Here is a 16,739-nt window from a genome sequence, read left to right on the forward strand (position 1 = left end):
CTTACTGCGCTAACGACGGCGTCCAGCCCGAGGAGCTGACTCTGCTCCTCATCCAGCTGCGCCGCCACCAGGCCAGGATGGCGTCCGCACGGCAGCACACGCTGGCACAGCTACAGCAGCTCCACGGCTCTGAGGTCACCTACTACCCCCACACTTACAGCCCCCTGCCTAACCCCACCACCACCACCACCACCACTGCTGCCGTCACCAGCACCGCGACCAACGGCGCGCCCGCCACTGTCCGCTGCCCCCACGCAGGGCTGCTGGCCCCTCTGGGCCACTGGGGTGCCCAGGTGGGAGACCCCCCTCAGTCATGGCTTATCTCTGGAGGTTGGACGGGCCGTCGTGGAACCGTCTGTCTCTTTTGTCGCTCAACTAGTCACTGTGGGCGGAGTCTCCGTCCTGGCATGCTTTGTTCTCATGGCGCCCATGAAGCACTGTCACCATGCTCTGATTGGCTGCAGTGTTGTCCTCGGTGTTGTGGTGTTTCCTCTGCCCTGTTTGAGGACCTCAGCAGTAGATCAGTGTTTCTACTGGTTCCCCTGGTGGGGAACAGCTTGCTGCTTAGCTTCTGTATCTCTGTGTCCACTGTCTCAGTGTGGTGGAATGATGCTACGTCGTGTTCTGTTCATTCAAAATGGAGATTGGTGTGTGGCCGTCTGTGCGCCTGTGTGACTGAGACAAAGAAAAGGATAAAGAAAGAATAATGACAAAGAATTCAAGAAAGAGCAGCCAGATGAGATCACAAGACGAAACAGGGAAGAAGCCAATGTGTGCCTGGGCCTGTGAGCTGATCAACAACCTGGAGCTTATGGAGCTGGTCACAGCCGGTTCCACATGAGTCAATATTTACGGTCTTCTTCCTCCTTTTTGGCAGACTGAAGACGCCTACATGCAGCTGAAGAAGGACCTGGAGTATCTGGACCTGAAGGTGGGGGCGTTGCTGGACTCACTGATACTTCCTTTTGTTCATTCAGTTCTTGTCCTACTCTCTTTCCTTCTTATTTCCCTCTGTCCATCTCTCTGAATCAAACTAATCCAAAAACCTGTTGTTCCCTGACCACTACCCGCTCTAACTGAAGCATGTGACCGCGCCGTCCTGGACAGACCGGGCGTGTACACGGATACCTTCAATGTGTTTGGTTTCTTTCTGGTCCACTCTTTAGGCTCTTTAGCTTCTAACCCTTCCTTGCTTGGTTTAAGAGGCATTCTGCGTCTGACGTTTTGTTGACGGCGCCTGTGTGTCTCTCTGGTTTTGACTCCCAGATCAGAGCTCTAGAGCCACTGATCCTGGCAGTTCACAGTATTCTACTGCACTGCACAGCCGGGCCCCTCAGGCCCCTGACCAACGTAAGCTCTCTGAGAGAACGAGTGAGTGAACGAGTGAGTGTGATCAAGTGAGTCAATGTCTGTTTATGAATGGTATGAGGTTGTGTCGGAGAGGGAAATGTTTGTGTGGCTGCGCAGGTTTGTGTGTCTGTGCTTACGTGTTGCATGTTAGCAGCTGTATTCTAGAGGCGTCTGCGTGTGCGTGTGCGTGTGTGTGTGTGTGTGTGTGTGTGTGTGTGTGTGTGTGTGTGTGTGTGTGTGTGGTGTGTGTACGTGCAGGCCTTGGTAGCTGTAGTTTGTGTGTGTCTAGAGCAACACACGTGTGTGTCTGTGTAATAGACGTCCATCCCAACGCTGCTGTAGCACCGTGTCCATGGCTTGACTCTCATCCAACCTTTGACCCTTGGCCCTGACCCTGCTCTGTGACCCCTGACCTTGACCCCCCCTGTATGCTGGTGACCTGAGGAGCATGACGGCTCAGCCGTGCATGTGCCGGGCTGTGGCTGGGCCCCTGAGCCGAGCCGACCGCTTTCAACATCCTGTCTCAAACCATATCCTCCTCAAACAACACCAATCCATACCTACCACAGGGCTCCTATCTGGCAGGATGCACCCTAATATGTCTATAAGAACATACCACAGGGCTCCTATCCGGCAGGATGCACCCTAATCTGTCAGTAAGAACATCCCACAGGGCTCCTATCGGGCAGGATGCACCCTAATCTGTCTGTAAGAACATCCCACAGGGCTCCTATCTGGCAGGATGCACCCTAATCTGTCTATAAGAACATACCACAGGGTTCCTATCTGGCAGGATGCACCCTAATCTGTCTATAAGAACATACCACAGGGCTCCTATCTGGCAGGATGCACCCTAATCTGTCTATAAGAACATACCACAGGGCTCCTATCTGGCAGGATGCACCCTAATCTGTCTGTAAGAACATCCCACAGGGCTCCTATCTGGCAGGATGCACCCTAATCTGTCTGTAAGAACATCCCACAGGGCTCCTATCTGGCAGGATGCACCCTAATCTGTCTTTAAGAAAGCTAATTGTATTTTGCTTTCTATTATTTTTCTACTGTAGCCTCTGCTGTTATGAGAACCCGGTCAGTAGAACTCGGTCAGTAGAATCCTGTCAGTAGAACCCGGTCAGCAGAACCCTATAACCCGGTCAGTAGAATCCTGTCAGTAGAACCCGGTCAGTAGAACCCTATAACCCGGTCAGTAGAGCCCGGTCAGTAGAACCCTGTAACCCGGTCGGTAGAGCCCGGTCAGTAGAACCCTGTAACCCTGTCAGTAGAGCCTGGTCAGTAGAACCCAGTCACTAGAACCCGGTAACCCTGTCAGTAGAACCCAGTCAGTAGAACACTGTAACCCGGTCAGTAGAACCCTGTAACCCGGTCAGTAGAACCCGGTCAGTGTAATCATGTCAATAGAACCCTGTCAGTAGAACCCTGTCAGTGGAACCCTGTCAGTAGAACCATGTAACCCTGTCAGTAGAACCCTTTCAGTAGAACCCTATCAGTAGAACCCTATAACCCTGTCAGTAGACTCTAGAACTCTGAGTATAACCTGTTGGTAGAACCCTTAAAAACAAAGGCTCTTTCCTGAACTCAGTTTCCATTGGTGTTCTGTCCACCCCCTCCAGGAGTCCTGGTGAGATGGGAGCTTCTCCAATGGCTTCCATTTATTTTGGTTAACGAAGCCGAAACACTTCCGGGGGGGGGGGGGGGTGTTATGAGGAGGCAATTATTAGTTTCCCCCACAAATATCACCCGTCCCATTGTGTATTTTGGTTTTATAAATACACAGAAGGTAAAATGACCTCCTAAGTAGACTCCTACCTGACTACTCCCTATGTATCTAATATACTCCTCATAGGGCTTTCTTTTGGAGGATCTATATTGGTAATTGATGTGAATGCATACTTTGACTCCATCCACACTTTCAGTCGAGGATAATGTGTACCAACCTCTGAATTTGTGAATGAGTGAATCCATCCAAGTCTGTAGTCCTTGTGGTTTTAAATGGAGCAGATCCTTTATGGGCCTTGTATTCTCGTAGATATCATAGCACGTCGTGCAGCAATACATGTAACATGTACCTCTGCCTGCCTTAGCTGTAAAGAACTATTGATGTATTTGCTCTCCCTCGTGAGTAAGTGTGTGTCTAAGAAGGCCTTCCTCTTGTGACACGCATCTAAAGAGCTTTGGCCATGATTTGCAGGTGGTTGGAAGCCAGTTTCTGAAGGAGGTTGGGAAACCAGTGAAGGTGGCAGAAAGTGACGTTGATGTAAGTACAACCTGGCCAACACTGTCAGAACTCTGATAAAGCAGCTTAAAGGAAATCTTGGGGATTTCCTTTAAGCGAGCTGGACCCTATTTTCAGATCATTTTGGGTCTCAAGCACTAATGTGGACAACACACACACTCGCACACGCACGCACGAATTAAGCTATGACTCAACCACTTACTGTTAAAAAACATTGACCGTTGAACTGTGTGTGTGTGCAGGTGAAATTGAGTCGATTGTGTGAGCAGGACAAGACGTTGAAGGACCTTGAGAGCAGAATCAGCACCCTAAAGGATGACAAGGTAAGACATTACACACACTTGCATGAAATTATTTCAATATCGTGTTATTGTACATTGTTAACATCTGCCGTCCCTGCCAGGTCATACATAAATAAATGTATACATGTACATCAATAAAAAACACTTATGGACAGACAGAACCAGCAGCACCAAGGGAAAGACGTACAAAAGATTATAGTTGTAGCGAAGACTATACAAGACATAAAACCTCAGCAGGTCAGTGGTAGGGGTTAAGGTGGGTTAGAGATGGATTTTAGAAAGCAATCATGTATGCATGCTTACCAGGCTGTATGAGGTGGATTGTTGCCGGGGTGATAAATAGAGGGTATTATTGGTTATTCAGTGCTTATATTGACTGGAGGTAGATAGGTTGCTATCCTCGACTTGCTAAAGAGTCAGTGAACCCCAATACAACTCTTGGGAAATTGTCTTATATGATCTTCAACGTATTAATCTGCCATTTTAGCACTTACTGAAATAAGTAATTTTCAGAAAAAAGGAGTGACATCCTGTGTTTTTGCCCACGAATATGTGAACGTTCCTCTGTGCTCTAAAGGAGGGTTTCTATTGAAATCATGCCTCTTGGTAAACTCTTTAAGGTCGAAGGGACACCGTTGCTTAATAATAATAATAATAATACATTTTATTTATACTGCACTTTATATTCAAGAATCTCAAAGTGCTTCAGAGAAAAAAATACCAAAAAACTATTAAAAAAAAGGGGGAACCTCAAAGAAAGTTTAGCTGAATGCTCTTTTAAAGAGATGGGTTTTGAGGTTCCGTTTAAAAAGAGCTGTAGTCTGTGGAGCCCTCAGGTGGTCAGGGAGGGCGTTCCATAGTCTAGGGGCAGCAGCAGAAAAGGCCCGATCACCCATGGTGCACAGCTTCGTATGTCGGGTTTGGAGGGTGTGAGTGGATCCTGAACGGAGTGTACGTGAGTTTGTCGGGGGGGTGAGGAGTTCCTGAAGGTAGAGGGGGGCAAGTCCGTGAAGGCACTGGTGGGTGAGGAGGGAGACCTTGTACTCAATTCTGAGTGAGACAGGGAGCCAGTGCAGTGATTTCAGGATGGGGGTGATGTGGTCATGCTTGCGCACCCTCATCAGGACCCTGGCAGCACTGTTTTGAATGTATTGGAGCCTCTGGATGCTCTTGCCAGGGATCCCAATGAGGAGTGCATTGCAGTAGTCCAACCTGGAGGAGACAAAGGCATGGACGAGCTTCTCTGCATCAGCCAGGGTGAGTGATTGGCGGAGTTTGGCGATGTTCCTGAGGTGGTATAAAGCTGTCTTACAGAGGTGTTTGATGTGGGTGTCAAAATTAAGTTGTGGGTCCATTTTAACACCGAGGTTGGTGACGGATGTGGAAAGGGGGACGTTTTTGCCAGAGAAGGTGATATTGGTGATGGTGGGGGAGCGGAGCTGATGTGGCGTGCCAACAAGGATGGCTTCCGTTTTATGGCTGTTAAGTTGTAGGAAGTTGAGCTTCATCCACGCCTCTATCTCCTCCAGGCAGGTGGTCAGTGTGGATGTTGGCAGAGGGGCAGAAGAAGTGGGGGTTGTCCTGATATAGAGCTGTGTATCATCAGCATAGCAGTGGTAAGACAAGCCATGCCTGCTAATGACACTACCCAGGGGGAGCATGTACAGTGAGAACAGTGTGGGGCCCAACACCGAGCCCTGGGGGACACCGCAGGTGACGTTGTTGGTGTGTGATTTTGCTTTGCCCAGGGCAACGTGCTCAGTTCTGTCAGTGAGGTACGAGGTGAACCAGTTCTTTACATTTCCTGATAGTCCAATGGTGTATTGCAGACGGTGAAGGAGAATATTGTAGTCAACCGTATCAAAAGCAGCTGTTAAGTCCAGGAGGATGAGGAGAGATGGGGAGCCGGTGTCTGCTGCCATCAGGAGGTCATTTGTGACCCTGACCAAGGCTGTTTCTGTACTGTGGCCATAGCGGAAACCAGACTGGAATTTTTCAAACAAGTGATGTTGTATGAGGTGATCCTGGAGTTGTGCTGCAACTGTTTTTTCCAGAACTTTTGACAGAAATGGGAGATTTGAGATGGGCCTGTAGTTGGAGAGGACTTCTGGATCAAGGGTAGGTTTTTTTTAATGTTGGTCTGATGACAGCAGTTTTTAATGCAGATGGGATATGGCCGGCCAGGAGGGAGTGGTTAATGATATTGGTGATGAGTGGAGAGACAGCAGAGATGTTGGCCTTCAGCAGAGCTGTAGGGAAGGGGTCTAGTGCACAGGTGGATGGCTTCATTTTCCTGATGACGTCCTCCACCTCTTCCTTTGTGATGCTGGAGAAGGAGCAGAGGGTCTGGACAGAGTCAATCGGTGGGTCAGCAGTTTGAAGGGGCAGGGCAGTAGTGATGGAGAGGTGTGAGCGGATGTTATTCACTTTTTGTTTAAAAAAGTTGATGTGCATGTTGCACCTCTCCGTGGTGACATCAGATTGGGATGGTAAAGGGGGTTTGAGAAGGTGATGGACAGTTGAAAAGAGCTGTTTGGAGTTACCAGGGCTATTGTTGATTATTGCGGAATAGAACCTGGACCGTGCATTATTCAGGGCTTCAGCATATGCCCTCCTGTGTTCCCTGTATGCCTGTTTGTGAACGGTCAGACCAGAGGCCTTGAGTCGCCGCTCAAGGACACGCCCAGCAGCCTTCATTGTACGTAGTTCACTGGTGTACCAGGGTGCGGAGCGCGAGAAGGAGACTGACCTCGATGTTAAGGGGGCGTGGAGATCCAGGAGACTGCTCAGGGACTGGTTGTATAAGTCCACTGAGTCAGCAACAGAGAGGGAGTCAGTTGAGCCAGAGGAGAGATGTTGAAGGTCCAGGGCCAGGGCATCCATGTTGATATTTTTCACATTCCTGAAGTGGATCTGCCGCTTTGGTTTGGTGTGGGAGGAAGGAAAAGGGAGCTCCATTGACACAACTCTGTGATCCGAGACGCCAAGATCATAGACCTGTAGGTTGCTGATGGGGGCGGAGTTTGAGATGACCAGGTCAATTGTGTGTCCTCTGGAGTGTGTGGGGGCATCAACATGTTGTTGTAGGTTGAGGGAGTCTAGCAGCTGAAGAAAATCAGCAGCGGGCTGGCATGAGGGGGTGTCAACATGAATATTTAAATCACCCAGAATGATGGTATTGGCAGAGGTAGTACAGAGTGTTGTGAGGAGATCAGACATTTCCGGGATGAAAGCAGAGTTGGGTTTAGGGGGCCTGTATATGAGTAGAACAGTCATGGGATGGGGGGGCTTGAATGTGAATGCAAGACATTCAAAGGAGGAAGTTGTAGGCAGCACCATGGGGGACAACTCCAGGTCCTGTTTGTGGATGACAGCTAGGCCACCACCGCGTCCAGTTCTGCGGGCTGCCTCCAAGTAACTGTAGCCTGGGGGACAGGCTTCGTTTAGGGCAGAGTAAACCTCTGGCTGGTGCCAGGTTTCTGTTAGACACATGAAGTCAAGTCCTTTTTCCCTGATATGCTCTTCAATCAAGCTGGATTTATTATTCAAGGATTGAGTGTTGAAAAGTTCAAATTTAACCAGTGACTGTGGAGTTATTCTCTGTACAGGTCGCAGAGCCTTAAAATCCACTCCGCGCAGGTTGGAATCCACTCCATGAAATCTATCCAGCCGGGAGTGCGGGGATCTCACGATGTTACGTCTTTTGCCCTCAGCCGTCTCAGCGGACCAAATGGATGTGATGAAGCCGGCAGGCTGACCATAAATAAAGTTTCTCCCTGAGCCTCTGTGGATATATCGAGGTCTACGCAATAGTCCTAGCTGCTTAATGGTGGAAATACAGGGTGGGATGGAGCGATTGTTGTACTTCAGCAGCTGTGGGGCGAAGTACGTCAACATCGAACCTGATGTTGAGTGATGTTTGCCTGTTAGCAGCTAGGTACGGACCCGACGCATCTGGGGAAGAGCTGGGAGGCAGTGCAGAAAATCCACGAGACAGTAGAGACAGTTTAGCAGGTTGACCAGGGCATATTCCTCACCAGGATCGCCGAAAAAAAAAAACGCCAGCGGTGACCAGGAAAATGTCACATCGGCTACTTGTTTTTAGCCGTTGTTTTTAGCCGTTACTAGGGAAACCAAAATAACAAATGAGCTACACGGCTCTTCACAATAACACAATAACACTGGAACAACTAAAGACAGTCCATAAGCTTGCTTTTCGTCGCTGATGTAGCTTGCAGGGAACCAAGTAGAGATAATATGTCAACAAAAAATCACTTTTTAAGTAAAATTGGCCAAAATTGGCCCAAAAATTGCTTGGAAAAGCGGCGAACAGACAGCGCCAGCGTCCTCTCCGTTTGTTGCCTTGTTGCTTAAAGCTTGAGTGTCTGGCCCTGGTTGATTCGGAGGCTAAGAGTAGGGTTATGCTTCCCTGACACTCATAGTTTAATGCCACATGTGTGATGCATTTAGTTTGAGTCATTATAACAATCATTCATAAATAGGAAGGAGACCGCCTCTAGACCTAAGGCCAAATGCATTTCTTTAAATCTCAGTGTTGGAATGTAAGCTGATAAAGGAGGTTACCCCTTTAAACACTGTGTGGTGTGTGGATCAGGAAGTTCATAAACATTGAGGCAGCATTGTTGTTGGACACACCCTGGGGAGTGGATGTTAAGAAGGTTTAATCTAGCTCTGCATACCCCTTATTGTGAGGAGATTCAGATTGTTAAGTCTAGTAATATCCCAAGATATTTAAACAGCTAACACTGAATATATTGACACGATAATGTCTGGATCAGATGACCAGGTCAGGTGGTTAGACAGTGTATATACAAGGAGCAGATAAGGGTAAGACAGTACAGAGACAGGTCATTAAGGATCAGGTAGGGGTTAGGCAGTACAGAGACAGGTCATTAAGGAGCAGGTAGGGGTTAGGCAGTACAGAGACAGGTCATTAAGGAGCAGATAGGGGTTAAACAGAACAGAGACAGGTCATTAAGGAGCAGGTAGGGGTAAATCCACAAAGAAAATTTGAACTATGCAAAAAGGATGATGTGTTCAGGTTCAGGTTCAGGTTACTTTATTCGTACCCGTAGGTAAACTTGTGTTGCAGTTTAAAAGTGGGCTTCCGTCACACAGTTAGGACAACACATACACACAAATAAAAATGGGACAGTTACATACAGTGGATAAAACAATTAAAGTGCTCCAGTGCTAATCCAAATTTGGACACTTAAAACTGACCAACATAATTAAAATATAATAAAACCCTGATAAATTGATCTAAAAAATCAACAAATAAATAAATAACACATACAAAATTAATGTTCTTCAGCGTGATTGCAGCTGGAACAAAGCTGTTTTTAAAACGCTTGGTTTTAAACCTTGGAACTAAAAACCTTTTTCCTGAAGGGAGTAGCTGAAACTCTTTGTGCAAAGGGTGCAAACTGTGATTTAAAATAGACTCGGTTATCCGCTGTACCTGTCTAGTGTACAGGGAGGCCGGGTTCGGCTGAGATTCACCAATTAACTTACTGGACCATTTCACCACCTGATTGAGTGAGTTCCTGTTCTTAATAGAGAGACTTCCAAACCATGAAACCAAAGAAAAGGATACAATAGATTCGATAAAAGCACGATAAAACAAGGTCATTATGGTTTTATCCACCTGGAAAAAGAACAGTTTCCTCAGACAGTGAAGACGCTGGTGTCCCTTTTTACACACAGCAATACAATTTTCTTCAAAATTCAGTTTAAAATCAATTATTGTTCCAAGGTATTTGTATGAATCCACATATTGCACCGGTTGTGTTTTTATTGTTGTGACATCGTTAGGGGAAGCATGTTTTCTAAAATCAACGATCATATCTTTTGTTTTGAGTATGTTTAGTTGAAGATGTGACTCCTCACACCACTTCACAAAATCCTCTATTATTGGGCCATGACCAGTCTCATTTTTCTGGAGGAGTCTAACAATAACAGAGTCATCTGCATACTTGATTATGGTCCTGTTTGCATATTTACTTTGACACATGTTGGTGTACAGGATGAAAAGTAAGGGTGACAGCACACATCCCTGTGGTGAACCAGTAGAGGAGCAAAGTTGGCTGGAAAGTACTCCATTAACCCTGACTCTCTGTGTCCTTTCAGTTAAAAAATCCACAATCCAGCCCACAAGATTAAAACCTAGGTTGAATTGTTCTAAAAGCCGGCTCGCCAGGATGTGTGGTTGGATTGTGTTAAAAGCTGATGAGAAGTCCACGAAAAGGAGTCGAACATGAGACCCACTTCCCTCCAGGTGTTTAAAAAGCAAGTGGAGCAAAGTGACAGTGGCATCCTCTACACCCCTATGTGGCCTGTAGGCAAACTGCATGGGGTCAAGTAAATGCTCAGTTTTTTGTATGATTTCTAACCTTACCAACTTCTCAAAATGCTTCATTATAATTGATGTAAGAGCCAACGGTCTAAAATCATTAAGGGTTTTTGGACCACTCGATTTAGGGACGGGGACTATAACAGCATCCTTCCAGACTTTAGGAACATGCTGTGTCTGCAAGGATGTATTAAAAATGTAATGAAATATGGAGCTCAGCTCTTTTGCACAGGATTTAAGTAGTTGGCCACATATATTGTCAGGGCCTGTACTTTTGTTGACCTTTGTCGAGTTAAAAACCTTTAAAATATCATTTTGCGATAGTTGAAAGTGCTGTTGTTCTTTTAGTTTCAAACCAAGCTCCTGAATTTCATGGCTAAAATCAAGGGTATCAAAACGATTATAAAAGCAATTAAGAGCATCAGCAAACTCAGTGTCCGACTTAAAGTCCACTAGAGAGAAACGGTTGCTGTGTCTCTGATTCTGGAGGCCCGTTATGGTTTTCATGCTAGACCATGCTGAGCCCAAATTATTGGCAGCCATTTTATTCTCCAAATCAGTCTTATATTTCTGTTTTGCTTTACAAATTTCAATTTTCAGCTCTTTAGTAGCCACATGTAACTCAGAGACTGATCCGCTCTTAAAAGCAAGCCTCTTTTTCTGCACATTAGATTTAACAGAACTATTCACCCATGGTTTATTGTTTGTAAAAAATTTCACCAGCTTGTATGGTATAATTGTGTCTCTACAGAAGGCAGTATATGAACACACTACATCAGCCAGCTCGTCCAAGTCATCACCACAGGACTGTTTAAACATTTCCCAATCCGTGCTCTCATAACAGTCCCTTAGACAGTCCACAGCTTCTTCTGCCCAGTCCTTTTTTACCCTCATTTGAGTTTTTTCTCTCTTTAAAACAGTTTTGTATTTTGGCAGTAGATGCACACAATTATGATCAGCTGAGCCCAGCGGGGGAAGAGGCAGTGATTTGTATGCATCCCTTACTGATCCATAACAGAGATCAAGCGTCTTATCCCGCCTGGTTGGACAGGTGACAAATTGCTGAAAGTTTGTGAGTGTCTTCTTAAGGGACACATGGTTAAAATCACCTAGAATGAAGTTGGGCGCATCTGGTGAAATTGACTGTAATTTTTGCACCACATCAAAGATAGTGCTAGATGCAGAGGCAGCATTCGCCTTTGGATGTATATAGACTGCTGTTAAAAAGATTTGAGGAAACTCGCGTGGCAGATAAAAAGGACGCAATGATACAGATAAAAGTTCAATGTCCGACGTGCAGATGTGTTCTCGAGCTGTTCTGTCCATATCAGTGTGAAAAGGGACATTTCAGTTCGTCTTACTGCAGTGGAATCAGAGAGGGGTATTTGATTTATTTTTTGTATGATGTCATCTTTTTGAGTTCCCTCAAACGATTGCCACTTCATTCATACACTCCTTCACGATTTCCACGTTAGTGAATGTTTTTCTGTGCTTGCCTAAGACCCATGCCACTCGCAGTGAGGCTTCAGTTCCATGCTCCTGCTGTTTGGCTGACCTGACTATCATTTTGCGTGTTGCTTTGTATGATGCTTGCATTTGGCTTATTTTTCTTATTTTTACCTCAGTTTTGTGGGTAATTCAGCTCGTGGCCATGCTTTGTTTCATAATGACGTTTCACGTTTCCACTTTTTACAAGGGCAACTGTCTCATTACAGATGAAACACATTGGTTTTGTTCCACCTCTCTTTCTTTTTTCAAGTTTGGCGCAAGCCATGATGTTTTCTAGGTACCGTTCGCAAATCTGACCTTGTTGTTGTATCCAATGATGACCTGTGTGGCACGTAGCCACATACGGGCCAACGTGGGCTGGTGCCACTATGATTGACAGCTGGCCCACCCTATCAGAAGTGCCCGGCATTAACTTGAAATTCAAGGAACAAAAAAATAGCCCATATTATTATGTTACAATTATTTAGAGAAATGCTCCTTTTTTCCTTTTTAATATTCTTCTCTTAATTTTGATTGTGTAAAGCTATGTAGGCATCCGCAGTGTGCGTCCGTTGTGTGCATCCAAAGTGGTTGGACAGTACAGAGTCTTGTCATTAGGAGCCAACAGGGGTTAGACAGTCCAGAAACAGGTCATTAAGGAGGACCAGGGGTTAGACTTCCTGCTCCCGAAGACCCTAGTCACTATAACATTTTAGAAACAGTATCAAAATAGTGCCCAGAAGGCTTTAGTTGACTAATGGGGAACAGCATTGTCCAGATGTATTGTTGAAGATGTGTTGTAATGAGTAGTTGCTGTGTGCCCCCCTCAACAGGACCAGTTGGAGCGCGTGCTGGACATGTCCCGCCAGCAGATGGAGCAGTACCAGGAGCAGCCCGGCCACGCCCACAAGATCGCCTACCAGCAGCGCCTGCTGCAGGAAGACCTGGTCACCATCAGGGCCAGCATCTCCCGCCTCTCCACGGTAATGCCTCCTCCATGGGCCTAGGCGGTGATGTGTGGGGGCGAGTTCGAGAGAGGCTGTGTCTCAATTCAGGGGACGCATCCTTCGTAGGCTGCATTCGAAGGCCAATTGCGTCTCTGCGGTGCGTCAAGGCCGTCCCATTTCGAAGGCTCCTTCAAATGCGGCCGACAAATGCAGCCTTCTTTCCCCGGATTTGAAGGATCCACCGGCTGGATCCTTCACGGCCCAACATATCCCAAGATTCATTGCGCGTTGGATTTTTTCAGTAATGGCGTCGGAGAGAGCGGAATCGGCAGTTAGAGGAAATTACATATTTAATAACAAAACTATGTCAAAACATTATTTCATATTAAAATAAAGTTGGGACTATTTTAAATTTGTAAGTTCAATGCAGTAACACGAGCCATATAACGTTAAACTAATTAACGTTATATTTTATATAATTATTATATAACGGCTCCATATTTCTCCTCCGCCGTCCGGTTTAGCTGTCAGGGTTGCTAGGTGACAGGAGCGACGCGTAGTCACGCAAGGTAAAGGGTGTTAACGGCTTGTTACGAAAACTTGAAATGCTCCGTAGGCCAGACCGTCTCATTTAAAGACGTCCGTTCAGCCTTCGGTCCGGCCTTCACGGTCTATGAAGGCCACACCTTCATAGGCCGCGTCCTTCGAAGGATGCGTCCCCTGAACTGAGACACAGCCTCTAGTCCAGACCTGTCGTTAGGCATGTCTGGAGCCATGTTTACATCTATTGACCCTCTCCTTCTGTGTGTGTGTGTGTGTGTGTGTGTGTGTGTGTGTGTGTGTGTGTGTGTGTGTGTGTGTGTGTGTGTGTGTGTGTGTGTGTGTGTGTGTGTGTTACAGGAGATGTCTGGGGCCTGGCAGGAGTACGTGAGTCTGGAGAGTTCGGTGGAGCAGCTGAGGAAGGCCATGCAGGCGCACATGAACCACAGCTCCACCCCCCAGGTAGGGGTGTGGACCACAGAAGCACCTGGTGCCTCCCTTCCCCACCAGACCCCCTTAGGGAAGACTTTGAAAAGGGACACAACATGTATAAAGCTTCAGAGCCGGTGCACTTCCTTTAAGGTGCTGCGTGGAAGATGATTCGTTTAGAGGTGTTCCATGACAGAGTGTTGTGTGTTCCATGACAGAGTGTTGTGTTTCCCATGACAGAGTGTTGTGTGTTCCATGACAGTGTGTTGTGTGTTTCATGACAGAGTGTTGTGTGCTTTATAACAGTATGTTTTGTGTTTCATGACTGAGTGTTGTGTGTTCAATGACTGTGTTGTGCGTTCCATGACAGAGTGTTGTGTGTTTCATGACAGAGTGTTGTGTGTTCCATGACAGAGTGTTGTGTGTTCCATGACAGAGTGTTGTGTGTTCCATGACAGTGTGTTGTGTGTTTCATGACAGAGTGTTGTGTGCTCCATGACAGTGTGTTGTGTGTTTCATGACAGAGTGTTGTGTGCTTTATAACAGTATGTTTTGTGTTTCATGACTGAGTGTTGTGCGCTTTATAACAGTATGTTTTGTGTTTCATGACTGAGTGTTGTGTGTTCCATGACAGAGTGTTGTGTGTTCCATGACAGTGTGTTGTGTGTTTCATGACAGAGTGTTGTGTGCTTTATAACAGTATGTTTTGTGTTTCATGACTGAGTGTTGTGCGTTCCATGACAGAGTGTTGTGTGTTCCATGACAGAGTGTTGTGTGTTCCATGACAGAGTGTTGTGTGTTCCATGACAGTGTGTTGTGTGTTTCATGACAGAGTGTTGTGTGCTTTATAACAGTATGTTTTGTGTTTCATGACTGAGTGTTGTGCGTTCCATGACAGAGTGTTGTGTGTTTCATGACAGAGTGTTTTGTGTCTCATGACAGAGTGTTGTGCGTTCCATGACAGAGTGTTGTGCGTTCCATGACAGAGTGTTGTGTGTTCCATGACAGTGTTGTGCGTTCCATGACAGAGTGTTGTGTGTTCCATGACAGAGTGTTGTGTGCTTTATAACAGTGTGTTGTGTGTTTCATAACAGTATGTTTTGTGTTTCATGACAGAGTGTTGTGTGTTTCATGACAGTGTGTTGTGTGTTTCATAACAGTGTGTTGGTGTGTTCCATGAGAGAGTGTTGTGTGTTTCATGACAGTGTGTTGTGTGTTTCATGACAGTGTGTTGTGTTTTACATGACAGAGTGTTGTGTGTTTCATGACAGTGTGTTGTGTGTTTGCTGCAGCAGGAGAAGACGGAGCTGAAGCGTGAACTGTGGAGGATCGAGGATGTGATGGCCGGACTGAGCAGCAGTAAGACAAACTACAGGATCACCATCCAGTCGGTCCAGAACCCAGGTAGGACCCCCAGAACCCAGGTAGGACCCCCATAACCCAGGTAGGACCCCCAGAACCCAGGTAGGACCCCCCAGAACCCAGGTAGGACCCCCAGAACCCAGGTAGGATCCCCACCCAGTCTGTCCCCAGGAAGGACCAACACCCAGTCTGCCCCCAGGTAGGACCTCCACCCAGTCTGTCCCCAGGTAGGACCACCACCCAGTCTGTCCCCAGGTAGGACCCCCACCCAGTCTGTCCCCAGGTAGGACCCCCACCCAGTCTGTGCCCAGGTAGGACCAACAACCGTGAGATCAGGTAGGATCAGGGGGATCAGGTGCGATCAGGTAGGATCAGTTTGGATCAGGTGGGATCAGGTGGGATCTGGTAGGATCTGGTAGGATCTGGTAGGATCAGTTTGGATCAGGTGGGATCTGGTAGGATCAGTTTGGATCAGGTGGGATCTGATAGGATCAGTATGGATCAGGTAGGATCCCCAAACCACCACACTGGGCGAATGCTCTAGATAAGGAAGTCAGATCATGAGGATTGTATGCATTTAAATCTTTTAAGTTGCAATATAAATGCTGGAATAATAAACCAAGATATATCCATATCCATTTGAGACGTTGAGTCAACATTGAATCTGTGTGCTGTTGTGGAATTTAAGTATTTAGTGCACACTGTTTTGTGAGAGGAATTTGAGAACTTAAGAGTGGTGTTTCTAAAGATTTACCCTCCAGAACAGAACAAGAGCATACGCTCTGCAGAAGGAGACACAACTGGTTCTGTAATGTTAACCGCATCAATGTCTGCAACGCATAGTTAACCTTGACATTATAGATTGATTGCATTCTGAAGAGAACAAGAATATATTTGGATTTAAAGTCATCTGGTGATGAATACATATTGTACTTTTATATGACCGTGCTTCTGTCTTTTCTATCAAAATAAGAATTCATATTAAAAGCATCCGGTTACAGGATGTAACCGTCAGGATGTAAACAGGATGTTACCATCAGGATGTAAACAGGATGTTACCGTCAGGATGCAAACAGGATGTTACCGTCAGGATGTAAACAGGATGTTACCATCAGGATGTAAACAGGATGTTACCACCAGTGCCCTATACCACGAAGCTCGCTGAACATACCCAGGCTTTCTTGGGAAAACCTGGCTCGATAGAGCCGCAACTCGCAATCAGAGTTAAATGGTACCACGAAGCTCACTTTAGATTCATTTAGTTGAACCAGGTTTTCCGCTTTAGGTTCAGTGCGCGTTCACGTGAAAGGGGCGTTTTTTGCGTCATTTTTCTCACCTTTACGATAGATCAAGCAGTCTATATGAGTATAAGTGAAAAGATTCTGCATATTGTCTGTAAAATAACTATGCCAAATGCAGAATTGTTTGCCATTAATCCAAATAGAATGATGATGATTTAAAAATGCATAAGCAACGTCCATCCTGCCTTATTCTATCATTTAGGGAATTCACTTTAAATACACCCTATTTAAGAAATGTATAGCATGTTTTCGGCCGCTGAGAGGTAGCGGCTGTAGCGTAGTGGATTAGTATAAGACCCGAACGCCAGCGACCGGGGTTCAAATTCGCCGGTCTATCATCATGCATTTTACCCCCATAGATGTGGTGCCAGCACGGCCTTGAAAATATGGGTT

At 46.3% G+C, this 16,739-nt stretch overlaps 1 protein-coding gene across 13 annotated transcripts in view; it reads left to right on the top strand.

Annotated features, from left to right (window-relative positions):
* Positions 1-16,739, top strand: part of LOC132464801 (pleckstrin homology domain-containing family A member 7-like) — a 140,070-nt gene that overhangs the window by 107,722 nt on the left and 15,609 nt on the right. For 11 of the 13 annotated variants that reach the window (XR_009527350.1, XM_060061403.1, XM_060061405.1 and 8 more), the window contains 6 exons: positions 878-931; positions 3,560-3,625; positions 3,847-3,927; positions 12,601-12,750; positions 13,615-13,716; positions 14,976-15,087. Coding sequence is in view for 12 of the 13 variants with exons in the window: in XM_060061403.1 (XP_059917386.1) it covers positions 878-931; positions 3,560-3,625; positions 3,847-3,927; positions 12,601-12,750; positions 13,615-13,716; positions 14,976-15,087 (565 nt within the window). In the remaining variant the exon portion in view is untranslated. The remainder of the gene's footprint in view (positions 1-877; positions 932-3,559; positions 3,626-3,846; positions 3,928-12,600; positions 12,751-13,614; positions 13,717-14,975; positions 15,088-16,739) is intronic. The other 2 variants (XM_060061398.1, XM_060061409.1) reach the window with 1 other exon arrangement.

This window comes from Gadus macrocephalus, chromosome 9 (assembly GCF_031168955.1).
Source record: "Gadus macrocephalus chromosome 9, ASM3116895v1".
Taxonomy (NCBI): domain Eukaryota; kingdom Metazoa; phylum Chordata; class Actinopteri; order Gadiformes; family Gadidae; genus Gadus; species Gadus macrocephalus.